This window comes from Talpa occidentalis, unplaced genomic scaffold (assembly GCF_014898055.3).
Source record: "Talpa occidentalis isolate TD23 unplaced genomic scaffold, MPIMG_talOcc4v2.1 talOcc4.16, whole genome shotgun sequence".
In the NCBI taxonomy this organism is placed as follows: domain Eukaryota; kingdom Metazoa; phylum Chordata; class Mammalia; order Eulipotyphla; family Talpidae; genus Talpa; species Talpa occidentalis.
Window position 1 is genome coordinate 27,828,674 of NW_023601653.1, and position 26,916 is coordinate 27,855,589.

Here is a 26,916-nt window from a genome sequence, read left to right on the forward strand (position 1 = left end):
CTAACAGGTCAATTACTGTGTCATTTTTGTCAGAGTTTTTATTGTGTCATCTTGATTATATTTGTCACTGTTTCACTTACATTTGTCCCTGTTCACTTTGGAGGTTCACTCTGCAAACTTCCCACTAATTCTGGAACCATTCAACAAGTTTTCCATACATATATTTTCTGCTTAGGAAATATGGTGGGCAAAATTCCAAGATGGACCCCAAGATTCTTGACTCTGGTATACACACCATGTATAATCCTGTTGTGTTAAGTTTCAGGAAGAACTGTAAATACTGTAAATACAATGAATTTCACTCTTTCAATTAGATTATGTTAGATGACAAAGGTTAAAGAATTTTGAGGATATAATTAGTGTCCCCAAAATGGTTGGTTTTGAGTTAATCAAAAGCAGATTATCCTGTTGGTAGGAATGTAAAATGGTGCTGATGCTATGGGGAAGAGTATTATAGTTCCTCAAAAAACTAAAAATAAAAGTACTTTATGACTCAATAATTCCACCTCTGAGTATATAAATTTAAATTTAGGGCAGGGACACAAACCAATATTTGAACACCCAGGTTTATAGCAATATTATTCACAGCCAAAAGGTAGAGATATCCCAAGTGTCCAGTGACACTTGGGATAAAGTTTAAAGTTCATTTAAAGTTAAATATACTTTAAAATGTGAGGCATATATGTACATGCATACATATAACTATGTAAATATACTACATACACATACACACAATGGAGTAATATTCAGCCATAAAAAAGGAAAATTTAGACACATAATACAATGTGAATATATCTTGGGGTTATTTTGCTAAGTGAAAAAAGCCAGTCATGCAAGGATAAAAACTGTATGATTCTTCTCATATGAGATACTCAGAATAATCCATTTGTACAGACAGGAGGTGGAACTGTGATTGTTAGGGACTGGAAAATTTGAGGGTGTGGGATGTTGGGACTATTGCTTAATGGATACAGAGTTTCAGGTTTTCAGAATGGCAGAATCTATATAAATAGACTGTGGCTATGGTTGCACAGCAGTACTTATTGCACAAACTATGCACTTAAAAATTGTTGAAACAGTAAAGATGCAGCTTGCTACATGATTTCAGCTTCATACATCTCTGAACAAAAGACTCAGCTAAAATATGTTGGATTCCTGATGCACAGAAACTATGATTTTAAAAATTTCTCATAAACTGGTAAATTTGTCATTTTTTTATACAATAATAAAAAGCAATGTAAATAGAAAGTGTAAGCTTATATTATTTGCAATCAAGAATCCTGAATGGTTTATATATCTCCTCTTGACCAGGGAGCCTTGCAATATAGTTCCAAGTCTCTGTGCAATGAAATAAATAGTCCCCTCCCTTTACAAGAAACCTAAATACTACCCTTAATTGAAGGTGGAAAACATGTCTGATAGGTAAACTTTTAAAAATTAAAAAATAAATACCCACTCCCTAAACAACGCATTATTTATATATTATATACTCATATATTTTTAAAGAAGTTACTCAGTTATCTATATATTCATTTATATCTAATTGCCCCCCTTTATGCAATTCTTTAGTATTAATTTTTAACCACAAGTCATTGTCTTTATACTGGTGTCCCAAGTCTTCATTTATTTGTTATCTTTAAGTTATGATGGTAGGGTAGAAAAAATTTTCTGTTAATTCCCAGGAACTGTGATGTCATTTAGTCTAGCCAGACCATTTAACTGAGGCATAATTGGGGACAAACCAGTAAGACAAGTCTAATGCTCCAAGATGCAATCAGAGGGGACAAATGAACAGATGAACAAAGTATCTGTCCACATACTTCTCATCATCTCATTAGCTTTCCTCTGCAACTCTAGGCTCCATAGGAAAGGCACTGACAATTCTGGCCTAGTATATGAAAGTTTCGGAGGCTTGTTATAGCACTGATGACTTTTCAGTATTCGAGAATTTTCTTTTAAAATGAGAAAGGTCATATTTTAAACCAATAAGCAGAGGTCTTAATTTTCAGTTTATGCTAAAGATTGATTAAATCTGCTCATAGCAATAATGAGTCACAGGATAAATGCTTGGGAGGAGAGCTAGATTTCAAGATAAATTTTCTTCACATTCTATCTAGGACTATCTGAGTTATTCTGAATAATTCTGTGTTACATCCTTCTTATAACTCTTTTTGTAACATCCTTCATTCATCCCCACTGTTTTATGTCATCCCCCTTGTTTGTATATAAGACCTTCTATAATAAGATCATTCTAGCACTAGTTCTCCAATTTTCTATACTGGTTCTTGATAGTTTGTGCTCTGATACTATTTAACTGTTTTTCTTTCTGCCTTTATGCATATAAAATCTCCATACTCCACCCCCAACAACCTAACCCCCCACGTATACACACATGCTCAAATACAAACACATCATTTTTGTGCTTAGCTAAATTCCTAATTTTCCTTTGGGATAAGTTCATATATCATTACTTTCTCAAAGATTCCCTGATGGCCTACTCCTACCTGCTTCTCCCTTCAGTTCCTACAAAGTACACTCAGTGCTTCAACAGGATGCACTGTTTTTACCTATTCCCCTTTCTTTTATCTGTATTCCTTTCCTTATCCTATAAGGTAATATATCCATACAGTGCTTGTAACAGGAATGGGCACTTCTATATTAGCTCTTGTTAATGTATCAAAATGATCTCTTTCAGTGTTAGTTTTCTCCACTAAACTATAAATTCATTAACATAAAGGACAATGTCTTATTCATTTTCTTAAACTCAGTTCTTGAATTATAGTAGGGAACCAAGGAATGTTCATTGAAATGCAAGATGAAAGGGAACTATTATTCATTGCATCTTGTGTAAGACAGGTTTTCTAAAACAGTCCTTCAAAGATGTGTCTGCTTTAATCCCTATAACCTATATGAGATATCACTCCTATGATTAAACTCTTTTATTGGATTAGTTGACCTCAGACTAAGATTATTTAATCTTAGCAATTTTTAAAACATATACTTCTCTCAGGTTAATAGAAGGGAAAGTCCGAGAGAGGAAGCAAAAGCATAAGAAGAATTTGACACTGCTGCTGGCTTTGAAGATGGAGGGGCCACTTGCAATAAACAGGAGTTGAGTGGGGAGGCTGTACTTGGTCTTGGTAGAGATAATTTGGCCAATTTCTTGAACTCAGGGTGGATTATATGCTATAGTCTGAATTTTGACTCTTTCCTGTGTCCCAGATCTCTAGGACCCATCTAACCCCTTTCTTGTGGTTTCCTGCCAGAAGGTAACTCAGACCTGTGACAGTCTTTCTGACAGTCTTTCTGGACAGTGCTCTGCTTCAGGCCTAGCCTGTTTGGCTAGACATTTTCCCACAAGGGGATGGGTAATTTTTGAAGTTTTATGGGGAAACTATTATTTGAAATCCTCTCTCTCTCTCCCCCACCCCGTCCCTCCCTCTCTCTCTTTCACACACACACACACACACACACACACACACACACACACACACACACAGCAGTTCTATCAATATTAAATATCTATTACAACTAGAAGTATGATTCGCCTTTGTGCATACAGATGGTCAAATCCATTTTAGAACGTGTACCCCTTAACAGTTTGGAGTCCCCGTATATCTCTATGTTATGCACTAACAGACCAGATAGCTTATAAACACTTCTCAGTTCTGAAGGGTGAAAGTCTAAGATCAAGATGGGGGACCGGGGAATTCAGTGTCTGTGTGACTCAGTGTCTTGTTCATGCATGTTAGTCTTTTTCATTGTTTTCTCATATGGAGGAAGGAGTGAGGGAGTTCTCTGGAGCCTCTTTTATAAGGGCATTAATCCTAATGTCCTCCTGGCCTAACCAACTCCCAAGACACCTCCTAATATTATGACCTTGGGGACTATTATTTCCACCAATGAATTCCGGGGGGAAGCAACCATTCAGATTATAGCATCTGCCATGTTTGTGGTATAGCTATGATTATCTAGTGGGAATCCTAGACCTAGGTTCCTGCCTCTCTATTACAGCACCCAGCCATTCTCTCTGAGATCCTGTTACATTCTAGGACACTTCAAGGGATCAGGGAGCAAATTCTTACTGCTCTAGAGGCCCATAGACTTCCTACCCTTTTAGACTAGGCATCACTATTTTTTCTTAGTGAAATACTTCTTTCCCATGGCAATAGAAAGGATGGCTTGAATGAACTCTTTGCTGGGTTCCCTTCTCCGCCCTAAAAAAATTATATGATATTAAAAATTAGCATTTTTTAAAAAGTGATAATAAAAGTAAATTTAGATAACAAAAGTAAATTTAGGTCCTTTTCAAATTGATCTAGGATACCATGCAAATGTACCTTTGAAAAAATCTTAACCACCGGGTATACTACTTCCAAGTAGATTACTAGCCCTAAATTCTTACAAAACAGAAATTTGGGGGGTGGGGGAGGCCATTTCAAGCTGGGAAGCAAAGTGTTTTGAAAGCAACTTCTGCTTTCTTCCTTGCTACAAACATCCTCTGAGGCAAGAAAGCAGAGTTGGCTATCAGTTTAAATGAAGAAAAGAGGTGATTATAAGAAAACAACATGTCAACTTTCTTTTCTATCTCATTTACACCATTCATTTAATCCTAAACCAAGCACAGGAAGCTGTTATTAGGCCCACTTGCCAACACTGTGTCTGTTATGGCTTCATGTATTTATTCTCACTAATATCTTACTCTGTCCATTTTTATACTCTGGTCTCTGGGGAAACTTAAGTTTTTTATAGGATCTGAGCTGAACAACATTTGAATGAACCCCTGGACTAAATGCAAGTGCTCCAAAGGCAGCTGATGCTCCTAAACTCTCCTTCCAAAAGCTGTAGTGGCTTTTTTTTTTTTTTTTTTTGTAATTTCAGTGCTATGGATTATAACCCTTAGTTATAAAATGTCCTTCATGTTTTCCCCCCAAAACACATACTTTCACATAAAGTGACCTTCCCAATGGTATGCCTCCATACTGAGATGGGTGTATACCTTTAAAATTAATCACAGTTATTATTGTGTATGGTAACTAATGCCAACCAGAGTTTCCCAAAGTGTGGGACATGGGTAGATGAAGTAATTTTAGACATCAAACAACAGTGATACACTTAGCAAAAAAAAAAAAAGCTATTCTCTTTTCAATATTATTTTAACATTCCCAATTATATTAAGCAGAAAAATATCATACTGATATTAACATGTCCACCCCTTACCAATCTTCCTTTTTAAATAAACTGAGAGAAGGCTTTGGGCTTAGATCCTTCATAGGTGACCTAACTAGAAAACCATGGTTTTGTTTTCATTGTATTAGATTTTTAGGTCTTCTTTTATGTCAACTGGAATTATTTTCTACTATGCCAAGTGACAATATTTCCTTTTATAATAAATACATTTAAGTGTTCAAAAAGTAAGAAAAAAAAAGCATTAGTATTTGTAGAGCTAGTAAAATGTGTGATTAAGGTTCAGGAAACACAAACCAATGCACATGAATGACCATATAACATTCTGGCGGTGACTGTGATACAGGTTGCAAGTCATGTGTACTGGAGGTAAGTTATCTCTTTAGCACTATGGCACAATGCTTGCACTTTGGATTGCTGCTAGATACTCCTTTGATTTTCAGGTTGTGGGGACCAGAGGAAATTCATGGGAATATCAATCTCAAATAACTATCCTAGGGTTAGGTTCTTGAAATGAAGCCAGATGTGGCCGAGAAAACAGGGTCGACTTTCATATTAGAGAAAGGAACAACTGGGTCTGGGAAGTGAAGTTGAATTTGTAAGCCTGAGGCAAGGCAAAAAGTTAAATGCTATAGTCCAAAAATCAGGATTGGCCTAAAAGTGAAATCTGAAGCAATTTAGGGTGATTCATTATGGGTTCTAAACATCAGACTGGGTGGGACTGAGTATCTTCAGATGCTAATAGATTGTAAACTTTCTTCAGATTCCTAAAAACAATATAGGAAAGAAATTATACAATGGAAGAGAGCTTAGCCTAGGTATAGATTGCAGGAGATAAGACCCAAATGCCTTGTTGACTATTTTGTTCTCAAATTTCTAAATGTACATTTGAATCTCAGATTTGAAATAGGGATGAAGAAACCTAAAATATCTAATGTAAAAGTACTTAGAACATCTTATGTTCACTTTTATACCAAGATACATTTCCAATTGTATAATAAACGTTAACGGGGGGAAAAACTCACTGAATAGAAAGTTGGTTTATAGAAAATTTTAGTATGCTACATCATATTAGTTATACCTTTACTATTTTATAAAGAATATAAAGACTGGCAAAGGAGTGAGCTATCGATTTAAACAAAGAAATAGCTTAGATCCCAAGAGTTTTTAAATATCTTCTTTATAATGGAGGCTATGAATAACAAAGTATTTTACTAAATGGCAATTTACCAATCTTTTACTGAACAAAAGACTAATTCTGAGATTTTTATTTTCCCTCGGATTGATTTAAAATTTTTTCTCTTCTTGTCCTATGCTCACATGTTACAGTATGATAAAATATATCTCCAGATTCACTTTTAGTAATCAATCTCTACATGACTGGTGTTAGGCCATACATACACACACAAAGTCATTATGCCTAAGCTATTACATTCTCTTGTTTTCGTAAATAATAAACTTGACTGTAAATTAGTATTACATTATGCTATACTCTTAGGTAATAGTAGATGGGAAAGAAAGAGCACAGGAAAACAAAAGGTATGTGTGAGCAGTTAAAAAAATTATGATTCATTAAAAATCCTTCAGATTGTAATTCCCAAGTAAATCAGTGGTTAGTAAGGAGTATCTGCAGTGTAATTAAAATTTTAAAAAGATATGTAAAGATCATTTTCAGATGACCTCCTGCTTTGTAAAGATCCCAACTTGATTTGCTGTGGCAATGAAAGCAATTAGCAAGTTAACACATAACTTAATTTGCATTTCTGTTTTAAGGTTTAATTTGCCTTAAAAGAGTTGGAAAGTATCCTCACACACCAAACTTAGAGGCTATTAGCGGATTAAAATATTTGCATTTCTCAATTTCTTCTCCTTTGACAAATTAAGTTGACTCAGCTATTAAGATAGTATGAAGTGACTGGCTTTGTTGTTTCAAAAATAGTTTTGCCTGTTCTGAAATTGGCTATAAGTCTTCAGTACGATTGATTCACTAATTTTTTATATTCTGCAAAACAGGTAGCAGTTTAAGTGTTATTTCAATGAGATTAACATTTAACTTGCCCACCCTGTTAGAATTCGGGAAGGAAAGCTATACACCCTGAAATTTGCATACATGGCCCAGGTGGGTTTTGTTTTTTGACTAGTACCCTTTGGGACCTGGTACTTAACTACCTAATAAACTATGGTTTTATTTTTTTTTTTTAAAGATTTATTTTTATTTATTTATTTACACAAGCACTGGGTATAGTCAGAAGCGCGGGAGGGTGAGAGAATTCACCAGAGTCAGAGCGGGGAGCAGAGCAGGCAGAAGGACCGAAGTACACTGCTGAGGGGAGCAGCGGGCGGCAGGAGAGGTCTGCGCGCCATGTGGGGCCCTCCTCCGGTGGCCGGGGAGCGCAGCCGGGGATCGAACCTGCACTGCAGAGGCTGCGGGCAGCTTCACAACCCAGCGCTCAACCGCTGCGCCACCTGGGAGGCCCTAAACTATGGTTTTATTTATCAGTTTTACATCTTGAAGTGCTTGAGTTAGAAATAGTGTACTTCTCACCAAATTTGCCCAAAAGAAAACTAGAGATAACCTATCCATATTCCAAAGCACTTCTTAAAACTACGGAACAGACTATCACATTCTTGGCTAAGTGCATAAGCTGTCAATTCTCCTACGTAGACAGCATAGGCAAATGCCTGACAAGGCATTTCACAAACTCCTTTTATTCTTAGAGTATATACTCTTTTTGGGGATTTTAAAAATGGATAGGAATTTTCTATTATAGTGTTAACAGAACTCTTCAGCCTCTGACACTATCTTTATTCAAAAGTCTGTTTTACGCACATTACACTTACTTTCTATTTCTACAATATCTTCAAGGAAATATTTACCCTAAGGATTGTTCCATTACTATCTTAGTAGTAACAGTTGAGAAAATTGTCTTATAGGTAGGTGGTTCACTAATCAGATTTTAGTTAATTATTTTATTTCTCAATATGATGGGCAGTAATGTGTTTGGAAAAGGTATCATGCTGAGAATAAGAAATAATTAGTTATTGAGGACTGTATCCCTGGCACCAAGAACAACGCTTGATGCAGTATAGGTGCCTAATATTTGGAGAATGAATGCTAATCCCACTGCTGTGTAAACACTAAGGAAATAAATTAGATTTGGGGGATTCCTAAAGTTCTATTCAAAGGAAAGACGTCATGGCTCTTCTTATTTAGCTTCTAAATGCTCTGAAAGTTGAGGATGAAAACAGAAAACTACCAGTTGGTGGAGCTTGCAAATTGGGGACTCAAAAGACATTGCTATAAATCCTTTCAGGTGTCATACAAGACAAAGTTAAAAGGTCTATGATCATAATAAATTAATTTTTGATCACGTGACCTCAAAAGGTGGTTTAAATGTTATGATCGTCATTGCATCGCCAGCGCCTACAATGACGACTCGCTCGTTCTAAGTATTCAACAAACATTGGTTGAATTAATTACGTAATATTCACATTACTTCTAATTCCCTCCCCCCCTTCACTCTAGAAGCAGCTGGGTCTTTACCCATCCTTAGAAAGCGATGGAGCGGGAACTAGAAATCCCTTAAAAGGTCAGGACCAGTAACAAGGCTGGGGCTAAGCTCAGACAGCCTGGACGCACTGAAGGGGAAGAGCACCCAAAATATGCAGGAGAGAACGAGAAAACAAAAAAGGCAATAAAAACAAGCACAAGAGGAAGACGTTTTCACCGTGGAGGTCGGCTGGCAGCCACCGCAATTACCTGAGGTCAACCCTAGTCGCCGGCGGTCACCTCCGGCTGAGACCTGGGGTAACCACCCCTAAAACCCTGTTACACAGACCCCACTTTTAAAAGCTTCTTCTCGATCCTGAGCGGCCCAAACTCATCGGAATTGGAATTCCTCAGAATAAATCACGCGCGCCTATAATTCTCAACTTATTTCCCATTCCATGCCACACAACGCAGCCGAGACCACAACCCTCAGCCCCGAGGCAGCGCCTCCGGCGGGCTGAGACAGCCCTGAAGACACTGTTACAGGGCAGGGAGAGGGGCACCCCAGACCCCCCCAAACCTGCCTGCTCTAAATGGGCTGAGGACCCACAGTCAGGCAACCCGTTTTGTATGGGGGCTGCCCTGCAACAGCACGTCGGCCCCGCACAGCCGGGCAGCCCTCCGGGCGGCCTTGGGCACCGCGGGAGCCCTCAGCCGGGCAGGACGACCTTCCCTCCCAGTCCCCGCCTTCGCAGGTTGGCCCCAGCCCCCGCGGGCCGAACCACACCCGCTTCCCTCCGGTGGCTCGGGCGCCCGCCGCAGCCCGAGCGCTCTTCCTGGGGCGGGCGCAGGCCCAGGGCGCGTGCGCAGTCGACGCAGGGCGCCTCCCTGGCCGAGTCTCGCGAAGTTACGTTCCACGGGCTCTGCTGACGGACGGGCGGCCGCGCCGGGGGCGGGAGGGCTTCCGCGCGAGGCAGGGAGGGCCGCTCCTGCGGGCGCGCCGCCCCAGTGCTCTGTGGGATACTGGAAGTCTCCAGCGTCGGCTCCCGGCTCCCAGCCCTCCTCCGGCTCGCACTCATAGGAAGAGCCACACACCCCCTGCCTCCCCTCTCTTCCCTCTCCGCCTCCCCCTTCCCCCCCTCGCGATAAGAAGACCCGGCGGCAGGAGAGGGGATGAAGATGGCGGACGCGAAGCAGAAGCGGAACGAGCAGCTGAAGCGCTGGATCGGCTCGGAGACGGACCTCGAGCCTCCCGTGGTGAAGCGCCAGAAGACCAAGGTGAAGTTCGACGATGGCGCCGTCTTCCTGGCTGCCTGCTCCAGCGGCGACACCGACGAGGTCCTCCAGCTGCTGCACCGCGGCGCCGACATCAATTACGCCAATGTGGACGGACTCACTGCCCTGCACCAGGTCTGAGCGCCCCGCCGCCGGCTCTGCTCACCCCGCGGGTTGTCGTCGGCCTCCCGCCAGGGCCTTCCCTCGCCTCTCGGCCTCCTGAAGTTGGGGGCGGTGGGAGACTCCCTGCTGCGGGGTGAGGGGGCGGCTTCCGCGGGGGGGGGGTGAGGGTGAACTAGTGGTGGAGGGGGGCGCTGGGCCTCAGGCCCCCCCAGTCCCGTTGGTGGTGGAGTTGGGAGTCGGGCGGTTTCCGGGGCAGAGGAGGAGAGGGACCGGGCCAGCTTGTGGATTAGGGCCATTTGTGGAAGTGTGTCTTGGGTTTGCGGGTCGAGGAGGGGAGGCGTGTAGTGTCTGGGCCCCGATGTCAGTGATATGCTTGGGGACAGGGGATGCTGGAAAAACGACTAGCAGGGGGCACTGGGGACTCTTGGGCAGATGGACTGCTTAGCTTGTAGGTGGACATTGGAATTGTTGTACTTTTTAGGACTCTTTACAAATGATGATAATAATAGTAATCAAGAGTCCTAAGCTGAGTGCCCTGAGCGAACGATTTCCTGTTTTCTCTTTTATTGCTGTTGGTCACTGGGGGTGGGGTGAGGGGGGGAGAGTTTGTGGTTCTGAACGGGGTGTTAATTAGCAGATCCGCGCTGACTGAAAGGGAGGGGATGGAAGTAGGGTACGAAGCTTTCAAAAGGGCCGCGGGACAGGAAACGTACTTGGTACTGAAGTCGCACACTCGAGTTCGCCGTAGTGTCAGAAATCCTGGAGCGCCAGGTCCTGGGGTGTGCAATGGGGTTAGAAAGAAAGAGAAGAATAAACACCAGGTGTTCTTTTTAAAAGTCGGTCATCAAGCTCTAGTTTTTGTTTTGGGAGGTAGGAAAGCAGAAAGCTGGTCACAAACTTTTCTCAAAATGGATTCTTTGTGCATGTTAAAGTTTTATAGTAGCCTGATTGGGATCTCTCGATGTTAGCCAAATAAGGAGAAACTATTGGCAATCCAGAGATAATGTTGCTTTGCCTTTAACAGGCCCAAAGCAACACAACCACGTAGAGTTCTGCAAAAAAAGCAGGTTTTTAGTGATGATGATAGGTGACAAGATGTTAGACTCGGTCCATTTTTTTTTTAGTGGGCAACTTGGAATTACTGGAAAACAACTTAACAGCAATAGCTTCCCCTTTCCAAGGAAGACTTGTGAACGATTTCAGAGTTGCTTTGGTTGTTCTGTGCAAGATTTTAGCTTTACTTTGATTAATACCGTAACGAAAACTAGTTTGTGAGGCCGAAACTTAAGGCTTAATGTTTCATGCATATTACTTGAGTGCCTTTTAAAAGAGGTGTGTATGGCATTTTTCCTTTTACTGCTTCCTGCTTAGTGAATGATGACAGTTTTAAGATTTATTTAATTAAATTCATATATCAAACGTGACTGTTAGCCTTTGTGTACAAAGTTGACTGGATGAATTGAAATCACTGACAAATTGCAGGATATATCTGGAATTCAGAATATGACACCTAGGAAAATGTAGCATGGTACTTAGCTCTTTCTCTCTTCCATCAGGTTAGAGTCTAAAGCAAACTTTATTTGGTTGAGGTTTATTTTAAGACATAGCATAAGTAGATTCTAAAAACCATCGTGTTGAGAAAGAAATTTTCGGCATTAAAAATGAAAATATAGTTAGGTAAGATGAAGAATCTTCACATTTCTTTCAAGTGTAATTTACACAGCTTAATAATGAATTGATTCTATAAAATGCAGTTAGTGTGTGCTTGAGGTCATAATACAGTTGGATAATGATCTCCATCAATTTTGTTAAAATAGTTAAGTAGAAACAAAGTTATACTGTTATGGAAGAACCAAATTGTACTGACTTGGAGGAAGAGGGAAATTTCTAATACTTTTATTAATGTAATATTATCTTAGGTACAAAGAGAAAAGGCACACATAACAGGCTTCTTAAAGTATTTTTCCCTCTCAATTTGGATGTTGCAAGAATTATCATACTTATTGTCTTCTTGATTAATTGATTTCAGTGCTAGGTGTATTTTATGGGTATAATGTTTAATGGGTATTTTGTTTTAGCTGACAAGTCCCCAAGCAGAAGTTTCCGAGCTTATGCCTAATCATTTGTATAATGTCTTTTTATTATTCATCTGCACATTCCTTAAGTCAATGAAGTAAAAGTCTTTAAAATATCAAGCATTAAATTTTTTATAATCCCCCCGCCCCCCCCCCCCCATTCTCATTTCTCTTTTCAATTCTTGTATTTTTTGCCATTATGAGTGAGCACAAGGAGTTCGCTTTAGGCAAATTCAGGACAACAGATAGTGAGAGATGATAAAACTTTTTTAGAAGTATCACAAGAAAAGTTTAAGTGTTTAAGAAATCTGCTGAGTGCTGTTTTTAAATGCCTAAATTATAAAACTTAAAATGATCCACTGATCAGTTTAATGGCTCTTGAATAATTTTTTCTAACCTTTTAAAATGTTCTTACCAGATTAATTATTGGTTAATCATTTGGATTTTATTCATTTACATTCCATTTTTCACTATTGGGAGAAAAGTTTTAAGAATTTAACAATCCACAAATACACTTCTTAATCTAATATTTTACTTCCATTTTTAGCATAAGCTTATCTTTAAAAGTTTCTTTATTGGTAGAATATGTTCTTTTGAAGTTATACAAGAGAACCATTTCCAGCAATTCTTTTTGTATAGAAGTATGTGGTCCCTATAGGAAGAAAGGCAGTATTTTTCATCAAATTTACTATTTTAATCTCTAGATTAGTGTCTCTTGCTCCTCCCGCCCCCATTGCTGAAGCTGAAAAATAGCCCTAAACACTACTAAAATTATGATGTAAAGTGCTGATTTCCTGGAACTGAGAACTTGAATAGATTTTCATTTTTATAAGTGGGCAGTAGTCGCTGATTTTATAAGCACCTCTTATAGAGTTTTATATTTTGTGATCTTTCTATTTTAGCATACTTTGTAAAGCTATTTAGGAGAATAGTAAAGTTTTCTAAAGTAAGCCTCATTTCTGCTTCTTAGTGATACTGATGCGCGTAAAATTCAGAACTGAGATTTTTTGTCCAACCGTTTTGAATTAGCCTTTTGATATTACTTTAAAATCTTACTTCCTCTGTGCAAGCCAAGTTCTCATATGTCTGTAGAGCACCGAGCCCTCATTTTTATTTTTCTGCTGAAGAAGTATTAATTGAAAAGGAAATTTATTTCACATATTATGGTTTTATATTTAAAAATATACCAGTAAGTAGTGACAATAGAAAAAAAGATTACAACCTTTGCCATAGCATAGACTAGCAACTACTACCTTTGTGATTTCTTCAAAGGATTCTTACTCTAAAACATGAATTTTCATAGTTGTACTTACTTCACTTTCATAATCTACTTTTACATTTGACATCAGTTTAGATATATTTATCCAGATTTCTTCACATCTTTAGACTTCACTGGTGTCCGTTTTTAGTCTTGAATATTATTTCATTTGTTAAGAGTGTTTTACATTACAGTCGAGACTACTTTTCTCACTGATGCCTGTTTTTGTTAATGATGTCATTAATTTTCTAGGTCCAGGTTAAACATTTTAATTATTGTTTACTTATCCCTTCTTCTATATATACCAGTCTTTTTAAACAATTGCTTTCCATCAGTTCTTGTCACTCTCATTATCAGCCTAGTTCATACCCATATTATTTTTATCCCTAGAGTGTAGTAATTGCTTAATTGCTTTCCCTGCTCTGTTCTTTCCATGTCCAATGTAGCATTCATATTGCTATCATATTTGTCTTTTAGTAGTAGCACCTTTTGATTGTCATTTCTCTCCTTAAAATCAGATTTAGTGTTCCACTATTTAGTTTTATACCTGATATAGCTCCATTTTTGTTATAATCTTTAACCTTTATTTTTTATTTCTATGCCATGCATTTGTCTACACTAGAGTATTCTCCTTTCCTTGCCAATGAAAATCCTAGTCATTCTTCAAGGTTCAACTCTGTTGCCAACAGTGGGGACTTTTCTTTGAATTTATACAATACTGTGGTAGTAAAGAGACCTCTCTTTTCTGGGGTGCTTATTGCACTTTATACTTTCTCACTTGGGAGGAGCTTTTAAAACACTTCTTAATAAATAGTGGTTTTTACATAAATTTGTATACTTTGGTTCATTGTCAAGGACCTAGTCAGTCTTCCATGTTTTTATATTCCCAAAGTCTAGCACAGAGTAAGCACTTCCTAAAATTTTTTTGAACTGTGTATTTTACTTCATATCATAGATAAGAAATTTTATAGTTATTTGAACATTGTGTGATAAATCTTAAAGCATTCACATCCAGATACGTAAAGTATTATTCTTGTGCATAGTGGAAACTTGTATGTTTTATAGAACAGATGGAAAGCATTTTTGTGCAGTTTTTAATACAGTGAGATTTAAAATTATTTTCTTTTTGTTTTATGTAGGAAAAATATACTACTATTTAACCTCACATTATAAGGTTGGCAGTCCTGATAACCTCTTTTTTCAGTGTAGTATATTACGGATGTATTCCTATTCCCAAAAGCATGAGAAACTGACATTTCTCATGCAATTAAAAAAAAATAAATATTTACCTCCTTCCCATTGAAAAATCCTAAACCAGTTTTAGTCTTGATTAAGTAATAGAAAAATATTCAGTTGAACCATTAATTAATGTGATGTCTTCTTTATAAGCCTCTGAACTAGGTTCTATAGAGGAATGAAAGGATTAGATCCCTGTTCTATGGTATCATAATATTAAAATTAAGTTTTCCATTTACTTACAAATTTGAAGATAAGTTTAGCATGAAATTGTTTGCTCATAAAATACTAAGTTTATTGACTTAAAAGGGAGTCATTTGAAGCTTCTTTGTAAAAATATGTGACTCCCTTCTTGTCAGTAAAAGGAATACTTTCATGCAGTCTTTTCTTAAGTGCTTAATCTTACAGCCAAATCTTTTTCACTGAATCATAATCTGAAATGTAACGCTTTGAAAAATGTATTCTATTAGGGCTACTTAAAGTGTTTTCCACCCAAAAGGAAAAGTGACTGAAAGCAGTTGATACTGAGGCTCATGATAGAGCGTAGTTTAATTGCTGTATATGAGAAATCTGTTTAAAACTTAGTATTAGTTATAATTGTTTGCTTCACCCCTCCCAACCCCCATCCCAACCCTGTCAAAATTTTGTAAGAATTTATTGGTGCACTTAAAGTAACATTAAGGTCTATGTAAAAGAATGTGCAGTACAACTTAGTTTTGTATGTAGTTTTCCTCTTAGAAAAGCTATAACATTATGCTGATGGCTCTTAAATTCATTCTCAATTCATTTAAAAGAACCTACCAAAACAAAACAAACCCTAACGCCAAACTGGCCTCTCACTTCCTGCAAATAAATGGACAACCCTCACCTTATATGGGGTGTGCTGGTCGGGCACCAGAGACCACATTTGCTGCTGTTTAAAGTGCTTTCTCTATAGTTGGTGCTTTTGTGCTTCCTGGCAAGTTTTGTGGTCTAACTTTGAAGTGTCATAACCAAGACCAACCATCTTTCTAGTGGTAGAACTGCAAGCTGTGACTGAGCATTTTCTAGTTATAGCCAGGTATAAACTTTAGATGGAATAGATGATTTTTTTTTCACTCATCAATTTCTCACCACATTTTACAGACTTAAGAAAAGTTTTTGCACTTAAAAAATTTAGTTGGATGGTTTTTAAAAGATAGCCATTTAGAAATCCTTTCTTGGAGAGCAGGGCGAAAGGTGAGAGGTGCAGATAGAACACACATGTTGTTTGTTGTTGCTGTAACATGTTACTTATTGACACTTTCCAAGTTGCTATTTTCATTGCCTCCCTGACTGCAGAAATTTGCCATTTTCACCCCACTTTTCTTTGGAAATTTTTTGGGTTCCACAAATCATGTTGAAAAGATGATGTATTGGCATTTTGGTATACCATTTTGTAGGTAGAACATCTACAACAATCATTTCGAGTTTATTGGAATTTGATGTATAGTAGCCAGGATTTTACCACAGTGTTTCATTGAGGAGTAGCATTGTCTTTTGAACATTTGCTGAGGATATGTTACATGTGAACCTCTATGATATGTGCTTTTACAAAGAATAACTCATTTAATTCTCACATGTTCCTTTTTCTTTTGCTCCTTACCAAGAAGACAGCAGAGCTGGTCAATTCCAAAAGCCTAAACTTAACTGTTAAATTTTTCTTTTAAAAAGGTTGATAATTAGTAGTAGTTTCTTGATCTACTTTTGTTTTAACTAGCAGGTGTTTAAACACTTTTTATGGTAATTGAAATGCAGTAGTACTATTTTTAAGTTAATTTCAGAATATGCCCTAAAACTTAAGGAACTGTCAAGGTTGTTTTTGACTGACCATTATGTGTACAATATTTGATCAAGTGCTCTGGGAAGTTGCAAAGGAAATTACAAAAACTCTTGTTTTTATGGGACATAGACAGCTTGGTCTTTAAAGATCTTTATTTTCCTTTATTCTAATAACAATTTATAGATATTTTTATGTACTCATTTATAGTAAATGCTTTGTATATATGCATATACATAAACACATTTAATGCAAAAAGGTAAATGTTAGGTAAACGCCTATCAGTGATACTTAAAAAAAAGAGAAAAGTCTCCAGCTTGTCATTACTATTTAGCTTAATCTCCTGCACTTTGCTTTCTTTATAATTCGGACTTGATACATTATATGAACGTTAACTGTATTAACTCCTGAATTAGTAAAGCAAATTTTAATATTATGTTTGATTTCAACTGGAAGACTTATTGCTAGTGTAGGAACATCTAAGTTATAAGAATATTTCTACTCCTTAAGACATTTGCAAAATTTAGCCAAATTATATTTCAGGTGTGAACTTGGAAAAGGAAATGGAAATTTTTTTATTATGGTAACAAGTGAGAGCACCATTTGAAATGTTATTTACTTGTTGCCCACCAAATCATAGATTCCCCCCAATTTACATTTCATGGACCAGCAATTTCTTTTCAGTGACCTGAAACAGAATAGCTTAAGTTTTAGTTTGCTGTGTTGAAAACAACCTGATTGCTTTCTATCTACCATGATCATTTCGTAAAGAAGATATAACAGTAATAGATATAATGTCCAAATAAAGGACACTATATCAATCTAAAGGATATATAATAATCTATAAAGTTTTTTATTTCTATTTTATATTGACAACAGAAGCTTGATGTTCTTTCATGCAAGTAAAGAAAGAACCCCAGGGTGAACAGATAATGTAACTATACTCTTCATGTCCTCTTTTGGGTGTGGGATATGATAAAGTGCAGGTGGTAAAGGCCAGATCATCAAGGTGCAAGTGCCTTGCCCTTTTACCACTCAATAAGGAACAAAAAATAATTTACCTGAAGAGATTTTGGATATCAGCGAAAGGTTTCTGTCAGAAGCATTGGTTTCATATTCACACTTCCATAAGGTTTTGCCTGTTGTAATCTTGCTCTGGAATGTATTTCCCAGCTTATTCATTTGTGACCCAGCTCAGAGCATAAAGTGTTGACTAGCTTTACCACTGGGGCACACAGAGATTTTCTCACTGTTTAAACCTTAAGTTTGGCACTTACACACTACCTGCCATTGTGGGTATACCTTATCTCCATACAAAATAATGAATTCCTTTAAGTATGTACTTGATTCATTTTTCTCTTAATCCCCTTTGGTATCTGCATGTTATTTCAGCAGGTGCATGTAAGAGTTTGTTGATTTTAGAAGAGCAAATTTCATAGAAAACAAAGTCATGACAATTTGTGTGGGTAAATATAACAGTTAACAAGCTTTTGTTAAGAGTTTTTAAATAAAAAAGCTTATGCCAATAACTTCAATAACATAATATAAAGGTAGCAATTAATTTCTTCAAATAAATCATTGGGTGTTCATTTAGAAAAGAATCCCTAGCATACCTGTATTAGACTAATTCATATTTTCTAGTGAATTTTAATCACACTTTTCCCCTAAATTACACTCACTTGGATCCCTGTATGTCAGTATTTCTGGCCTTATTAGTATTTTGGTTGTTTATCTTCTCATTGTTGTACTGACTAACCATAAAAAGACAAATTTGAGCTCTGTGTTACTGCCCTAAGTGTGCTTACTTGACTCAAATGCTCTTTCATGGGTGGAGACATTCCACGTTGTCATGTGTTATAATATAGGCATTTCTGAAATGACTTTAGTAGAAACTGTGGAAAGAAATGAAGGCATTCCTCAGCTGTCACCTTTTTAGTAATCTGTTCAAATGCATTATGTACATAGAGCAAGATAATTCTGCAGAGAGAGCTTCACTTAATAAAAAGTGTTACTTTAATGTGATTATTAACTCATTTGAGCTGAGTTCAAATATTCTCTAACAAAGGATATAAGAAGGTTGTAGGAAATTTGCGTCATTTTTCTTGAATATCTGCAGAGGACAAAGGAAAAAATTTGTGAGATGTGAATTGATTTAGAAGGTGCTGTTAAAACAAACACAAACACAAACACACACACACACCCCTGAAGTTACTTCATAGTAGGTATATATATAGTTTATTAGCCTTCAAAATTATTTGAAATGTTAATAAACTTTTTCAAATATTGATACTTTTACTCTGGGGTTTTCTAAAGCTTTTTGTTCAGAGCTTTTGCTTCAAAGTGTTTTTTTTTTTTTGTTTTTTTTTTAATGAGTTGGGTTTTTTTCCCCCTTTTTAACATAGTTTTTTAAATTTTGACTGTGACAGTTACTTGGATGAATAAAATAGATCATAATAATAAATATCAGTAATTAGATTGTATTTTCTAAATATTTTATTCTTAACTGAACATGGTCATAAAGAGGCCATCTTGGATTTTAGTTAAATGTATTTTACATTGTGGACTTGAATATACTTCAGAATCTCTTTGTGGTTTACCTAGTAGCTTTATGATTAACCTTTTGTATTCTAGATTTTACAAGGAACAAGTCAGTATGAGAGAATGTGACTTGAACACGGTCTTTTTTGTGGATATTTGTGATTTCACAAAAGATTTTGATATTGCTGTTGCCAGATCATGACACTGTATTTCATTAAGAGCTATTGTTTTTCCTCAAAGATGTGTTAATTTGTACAGTCTTTCTTAAAAGATTAGAGTGGATGACATTCAGCTATTTATTTCCTTTCCAAGTACATGGAATGATTTTCATACAAACTTTGCTTCATATTCAATTTTTTTCCTTTCATAATGTGTGTTACTATTTAATTCTTTAACCATTACCTTTTACAGTAAACCATCTCCAAATTTCTGATTTTCACAGCCTTTTTATTTATCTTGTGATACCCATGAAAATGTCCTAAATAAGTTTTCTATACCTTCTTCTCTTCCGTTTCCTTTTTATTTTTAAGCATTTTAATTTTATATTCAAGTTTTTTTTTTTGTATTTCTTATGGAATAAAAATAAAGAATAATTTAAATAAAGCATTATAGAAAATATTTTAAAAATTGAACGCTATCTAAATTTTTAGATCTGGGACTAGTCCCCTTTACAACATTGGTAAACTCCCTTTTATCCTTCTATCCAGTATATAGTTTTCTATCAATAGGATTATATTTAAAGTTTTTTGGTTTATAGCCTGCATTTTAAATTATACATTTTAAAAAGCACTGTTAATATTGCAATATACTTTTTAATGGCTATACAGTATTCCTGTGGGGGGAGGAGGGAAAGTTAGTGCACACATACATCCCAAAATTTATTTTCCAATCTACTGATAATGAACATTTAGTATAATTATAATTTTTATGATTGCTAGGTATTATGCTATTTACATCTTTCCTCATTCATCACATCATATTATTAAGATTATTAATTTTTGTATGCTGTTTTAATGCTTGTTTATGCAAAAGATATTTTCAGGAGCCCATAGTAAATATAATACAGAATACTAACCTTGAAAGTATTCCTGATGACACATACCTGTTACATTGATAATATAATGATTCATCTTCCTTCTCAGTCACCTATAAGAAAATATAGTTTATTTCTTAATTCCGTGTTACTGAATTTGTGTATGCTAAAGCATTACAGATGCTTATATTTTACAGATATATGATACTGTTAATCATTTAAATTAGTGATTAACTCATTCATGCAACAAATTTATAAGTCATTATTTGCCACTGTATAATGTCTAAAAACAATGGTCTCTACCTGCATGTGGCATGCAATCCAGTGAGGGTGACACTGTGAACAAATGATTACAATTTTAGTAAGTGTAGAATAGAGATACGGGGTGAGAGATGAAAGTTTTTAATAGGAGGACTTTTCCTAGAATGTCACAAAAGACATCCTTTAGAAAACTGTTTTAGTTGCAGGTAACTTATCAACAACTGTTTGAGTCTTTTATGATCTGTTCCTTCCTTATTAATCTGAATGTTCCTGTTCAGTTTCCCTTTCTTACCTGTTTCTTTGTTAAAGGTGAATCTTTCTGGACTATCATGTCTTTGGTTTTTTTCTTTTCTGTATCATACATTCCTATAGTTTTAACTGTTTTGTTTTATGATTGATTCTCCTTTTCATATAACCCACACCTTATTTTTTATATATCAGTCTTATGTTTACTAGACTAAAACCTTTGATTGACTTTTGTCATCGTCTTATTTCCTACATATAGTCAATATCTTACATCATGTGCAGACTTGAAAAAGACATACAGCAAAACAGTAACGTTTCCCTGGTGCAGTTTATGGTGAATGAAACTACTTAGCCATCAGGGGAATGCAAATTAAAACATAATGAGATACTACTTCATACCCACTAGAATAGCTATAATAAAAACAATAGATTACAGGTATTGGCTGGCATATGGAGAAATTTGGACCTTCATATGTATGACTGCTGGTGGCAGGGTAAAATGGTTTAACCATTTCAAAACAGTTTGGAAGTTTCTGAAAAGGTTGAACATAGAATTACCATATAACCAGCAATTCTACTTCTAGGTATAGATCCAAGAGAATTGAAAACAAAAATGTGTATGTTAATGTTTATACCTAACAACGTTCTTTTTATTTTCAAAGAAGTAAAACATTCTGATTTCTTTTTTAAAACTTACAAACATTTTAGTTTAAAGAATAATAAATGAGAATTATGATTAAGTGATCACAATTAGCAAGTTGAATCTACAGTTTCTTAGCTTTATGTGTCGTGTTTGATGTACGATGACTGGGAAGTTTGTTATTCATTCTTTTTCTTAAGCAATATTATTCATAATAACCAAAAAATAGGAACACATAGATGTCTATCAACTAATGAATGGATTTTTTTTTTAAATGTATGTTTACAGTATAGAATTTCAGTGGGAAATTCTACAATAAAAACCAAAGTACTTGATACTTCTCACCATAAATGAATCTTTTTTTTTTTTTAGATTTATTTATTTATTTATACAAGCACTGGGTATAGTCAGAAGCGTGGGAGGGTGAGAGAATTCACCAGAGCCAGAGCAGGGAACAGAACAGGCAAACTGACGAAGTACACTGCTGAGGGGAGCAGCAGGCGCAGCAGGAGAGGTCTGCGCAACATGTGGGACCCTTGCCGGTGGCCAGGGATCGAACTGGCACTGCAGAGGCTGCAGGCAGCTTCACAGCCCAGCACTCAACTGCTGTGCCACCAGGGGAGGCCCCATAAATGAATCTTAACAACATTTTTCTGAGTGGAAGAAATCAGTCACAAAAGGCCACATACTTTACAGTTGCATCTATATGAAATGTCCTGAACAGTCCAATTTTGAGAAATAGACAGTAGATTAATGCTTGCCAAATGCTGGAGGTGTAGAGGGAAAATGAGAAGTGCCTGTTAATGGGGATAGCATCTCTTTTTTGGGTTATAAAAATGTTCTAAAATTTATTGTGTTGATGGTTGCCCAACTCTGAATATTCTCAAATCCACTTAATTGTACACTTGAAATGCATGTGTATGATGTATGAATTATATCAGCAAACTGTTATGCTTCATAAAAATGAAATTACTTACATATTTATGTGTTCACCATTAAAAATTGATCCACTTGCAAAAGCTGGAATTATCATATACCAGTCCCCCAACCCCAGCTTAGGCTTGGTATTTGTTATAGTAGTTATGATGACAAAGAAGACAGCCGGACATTGTCACTGCCCTAACAAAGCTTGCAGTGTATTAGGTTTTATAGATAAATATAAATTGTATATATATATATATAAGTATTTATAAATATGCATGTTCATGATACTTGTACATCAGTTATGTGTACATGTGGAAGTTCATGAATACGTATCCCACCTAAGTTTGGGGAGAGGGTAGTTGGAGAAAGTTGATGTTTGAGCTGCTGAGTGATTAGTAAAAGTTAAAGATTATGAGAGAGGGGACAAGAGGGTATGAGAAGGTATTTCAGGGAGGGGTACAGCCTGTGCAAAAGAGATGAAGGCGAACAAAAGTATTGGGATTTTAATTGTATTAAATGAAACAATGAAGTTTTCTCTTTAAGAAATAATACTTTTGCTGAAACTTGGAGAATGCACTGAAAAGAGGACAAGATTGGAGGCAGGAGACTAGTTTAGGAAGTTAGACAGTTTGAGCTTGATGAGCCAGCTTAGTGATAGTGGGGTAAGAAATTGCATATTAAAAGACATAAAAAAATGAAAAAACAAAACAAAAGACATGAGAAATAGAATGGATGAAAATTTGTATTGGATTGTTCTGAGGGTATAGGAGTCAAAAATGCATATACACTTGATTTCTGATAGTGCTTTTTCATGGCTTGTATTCATTCAGTGAATATTTAACCATGTCTTTACTATTTAGGTCAGAAGCAGAGTAAATTTGAATGACATTGACAGAAACAAGCAAGTAAAAAAAAAAACCAAGCAATTAAAATCAAGTTAGAAATGTGTGCTAAAGGCTATGCAGAATGTTGAGCTAGTGTGGCGTACAGGTGGCCTAACTCTAAATAATATATCAAAATCTTGTTTGGAATTTGAGTTGGGGGCTTGGGAACTTAGCCTGTTTTTTTAGGACACTCTGGTTCTGAAATAATGAAGCCCAAACTTAGGAAGATAAAGAAACACTACGGGATAAGCATTCATGGCTAATTTTTTTTTTTTTTTAGGATTTTGGTGAAGTACCTAAAATTACATGCAAGATTTTGTGTTTGTGCCTTTTAGTTAGAAGAATTAATTAAAAATTTCTAAGTAAAGCCAAATTTACCTTTATAGGGGAGGGCAAAATATGTATCTTTAGGGATATAGGGAGAGGTGGTAGAACATAGAACTGTTGGAGAGTAATAAGGGAGTGGTAGTGTTAATAATCTATCAATAAAACTTTTTACTGCCTGGAATAACGCACTGTGAAAATAAGTTCATAGCTTTAAAAAAGAGGTGAGCAAACATTTTCTCAGAGCACATTAGATTTGGCTAAGAATTGTATAGCTAAAATAGTTATTTAATAAATATCAAACTCCCGCCAGAAACCTCACTTTGTTATGTAAATCTTTTAGTTTTTATAGGTATCTTGTTTTGTGGAATTGTCTGTTATAGAAGTATCTATTTAAGATCCATCCACTATTTGTCTTTGACATTCTGAGTTGCTTTGCTACACATTATTCATTTGAACTCCTTCTGTTTTGCTGTACATGGCTACGTTTTGTCTTTCCTTATGGTTGAACAATATTCCATTGTGTGGATAGCCCACTAATCCTTTATTAGTGGGTACTTAGGCTGCCCATGACCTATCTGTTATAAATAATGCTGCAATACACATTGTAGAACATAAGATTTTTTTGAATTGATGGTTTCATGTTTTTCAGATAGGTGCCAAAGAGTGGGACTGCCAGGTCCAGTATTTCCATTTTTAGTTTTTTAAGGTAAATTCAGATCATATTTCAAAATTGCTGCTCATCCCAGAAACAGTTTACATCCCATAAACAGTGTAACACAGTTTGTCTTTTCTCCATGAATCCTATCCAGCATTTGTTTTAAAAATATTTGTGAAGACAGTGATGAGACCTGTTAAGAGTTGTAAACTGGTGTTAAGTATAGGAAGAGGAAGGTAATTGATGGTACAGCATTTAACTTACATGTAAATTTGTTTGAAATGGTCCTTTAGACTGTCTCTTTTTTAGTGCATGATAGGTTTTTTTTTTTTATTGAAGTAGAGACTCACAAAATTCTAATGTCTGTTATTAAGTAGTTTCAGAAGAGATAGTGTTTCTCACTATATGCTAGAGGTTTTTTTTTTTTTTAAAGATTTATTTATTTATTTATTTATTTATTTATTTATTTATTTATTTATTTATTTATTTATTTATTTATACAAGTACTGGGTACAGTCAGAAGCGTGGGAGGGTGAGAGAACCCACCAGAGCCAGAGTGGAGAGCAGAACAGGCAGACTGACGAAGTACACTGCTGAGGGGAGCAGCGAGCGGCAGGAGAGGTCTGCGGGCCATGCAGAACCCTCGTCCGGTGGCCGGGGATCGAACCCGCCCTGCAGAGGTTGCAGGGCAGCTTCGCAACCCAGTGCTCAACCACTGCACCACCGGGGAGGCCCTATATGCTAGAGTTTTCTGAATCTATCTTGACCTAGTTTTACTTCCTTTTTTTGCAATGTTGGTATACTTACAAGGGAAATGTGTCAAACTTGAGTTTAATTTCATTTTCAGTAAAACAGTGGAAAGGCTTTTGTTGGTTCTTTATGGTTAATGTGACAAAAATCTGGCATATTGGGTAGATTAATGGCTGGGTGAACCACTACATACACATCAGCCTACTGATTAATCATTCCCACCAACAGGGAATACTAAAGTAGTGGTAGTGGTCCCTGTGTACTTAATGTTGACCCTATTCTAGTCAATATTTTAGTAGATAACACTGTAGAAACTGAGAAAGAACTTAAAAAAGCATAAAAAGGTAGATTTTAAACAAGAAGATGAGAAAGATAATGGGTATTAATGTGAAATTATGCATTAAAATATTGCAATGTGAGTTTAGATTGGTAGAGATCATTTTTGATGACTATAGGGAAAAGGTTACTGAAAGTTTATCTGATAATGGTATAATGATTTCAAAACATAATAATTCAATGTAAAGTAGTGTTTAGCCTAGATTAAAAAAAAAAAATCTATTCCTCTATACTGCAAGATCCCATTTGCAGAACTGCGTTTAGATCAACAGTTTTAGAGTGACCCACTGTTTCAGCAGATTTTACCAATCTCAACCTTTTGATTACTTACTAGGGTAATGGCTTTGTATAGCAAAGTTCTACAGAGAAAAACAAACCTGTATTCTGATCCTTTTTCTAGAATTGTTAACAAATTTATTCATAATTACACACACTTGCAGTTTTTGTTATGCCTAAGACACCCAGATCCATTAACTCAGCTATTTTCTTTTGATCCCATTGAAAAAGAGGGGAACAAGTTTTCAAAACCACATACTTACCCATAGTATTAGACAAATGACTAGTAGGAAAATGGTGGGAGGACTCTTGTACATATTTGTTAGAATTCTTTGTTTGGAGTAAGAAAAAATAAAGGATAGTAAAATAAGTAATGAACAGTAATTAAAAAAAAGAAAAGCCTAAATAAAGTATTTCTGTGAAAAAGTATAGAGATAACTCACAATCTGAACTTCTGCAATGAAGTAGAACCCGCAACTGTATGTAACCAGGAAGTTCTCGAAGTTTCTCATTGTTTCTAATAAATCTACTTTACTATTTTTATAACGAACTAGATTTCTTGTTTTTCTAGTTCAGAAAGGAAAATAAAAAGCCATTTTCAGAATTTATATTCCAATTCCAGAGTTTATATTCTTATGTAGATATCCAAAGAGATTCATCTCCTAAGTTCTAATTCCAAATTCCCAGTAAATGAACCAATTTATTCTTCTTGGTTATTCATATATCATCTTAGGTTATCAGCAGTGGCTGGTAGGGCTGAATCTTTCTGAACAGGGTCCTCTTTATACTCTTAAAACTTGAGGGTACACTATACCAATTAATACAGATAAAATTAGGGGAATCTGAACAAGACAGATGGGTTAGCTTACATCAGTATACATATCTGGTTATCAAATTTTACTTTAATTTTGCAAAATTTTGTCATTGAAAGAAGTTGAGCAAAGGAATGTCTTTGTTTAGTCCTTATGAGTGAATGTAAATCTACAATTAATTCAATAAGATAGTATTTAAATTTTTTGCCTAGTTTTTGTCTACTTGCCCAGTATTATTTTATTTTTTTTTTTTTTTTTTTCCCCAGTATTATTTTAAAGTAAAAAAATGTTGAGGAACCTCTATATTGACTGTCAGTATTTAACAAGTTAGAAAATAAAAGCTCAAAAAACTTCAGAATATTTATTATAAAATAATAACTATATGCCATTATAAATGTTTATAAAAAATAAGTATTTTATAAATCAAAAAATTTAATGAAGAGTAGCTTTTTTATATTTTGCAAATTTCTTTAATGTCTTGCTTAATAAAAGGCAGAGTCTCATATCTGCTTTTGCATCTATTATTCTGTGATATCATATGCACAACCTCTGAAAAGCTCCCATCACACACTAGTGAGAGGATGAGAGAGTATGAACTTGCAGTCTTCTGTTAGGGTCTCAAAGAATCTCTGAGGTAAATAAATGAAGTACTATATACCACGTTCCTGGTTTGGAGGACTGAATTTGGAAAGATGCAGATTCTCTCCAAACCAATCACACTTTCAACCAGAATTCCAGGTGTGTGTTTAGTGTGTGTGTATGCACACACATGACTGTAGATTGATAAAAATT

General features: G+C 36.0%; 1 protein-coding gene and 1 non-coding gene across 4 annotated transcripts in view; one reads left to right on the top strand and one right to left on the bottom strand.

Annotated features, from left to right (window-relative positions):
* Window positions 1-9,641: 9,641 nt before the first annotated feature.
* PPP1R12A (protein phosphatase 1 regulatory subunit 12A) overlaps window positions 9,642-26,916 on the top strand; it is a 122,202-nt gene continuing 104,927 nt past the window's right edge. For all 3 annotated transcript variants that reach the window (XM_037513934.2, XM_054696188.1, XM_037513935.2), the window contains exon 1: window positions 9,642-10,087. In XM_037513934.2, the coding sequence (XP_037369831.1) occupies window positions 9,851-10,087 (237 nt within the window). In that variant the 5' untranslated portion in view covers window positions 9,642-9,850. The remainder of the gene's footprint in view (window positions 10,088-26,916) is intronic.
* LOC119248527 (small nucleolar RNA U109) lies at window positions 14,540-14,675 on the bottom strand. The gene has a single exon (XR_005125957.1). It is a non-coding gene; the product is annotated as a small nucleolar RNA U109 (small nucleolar RNA).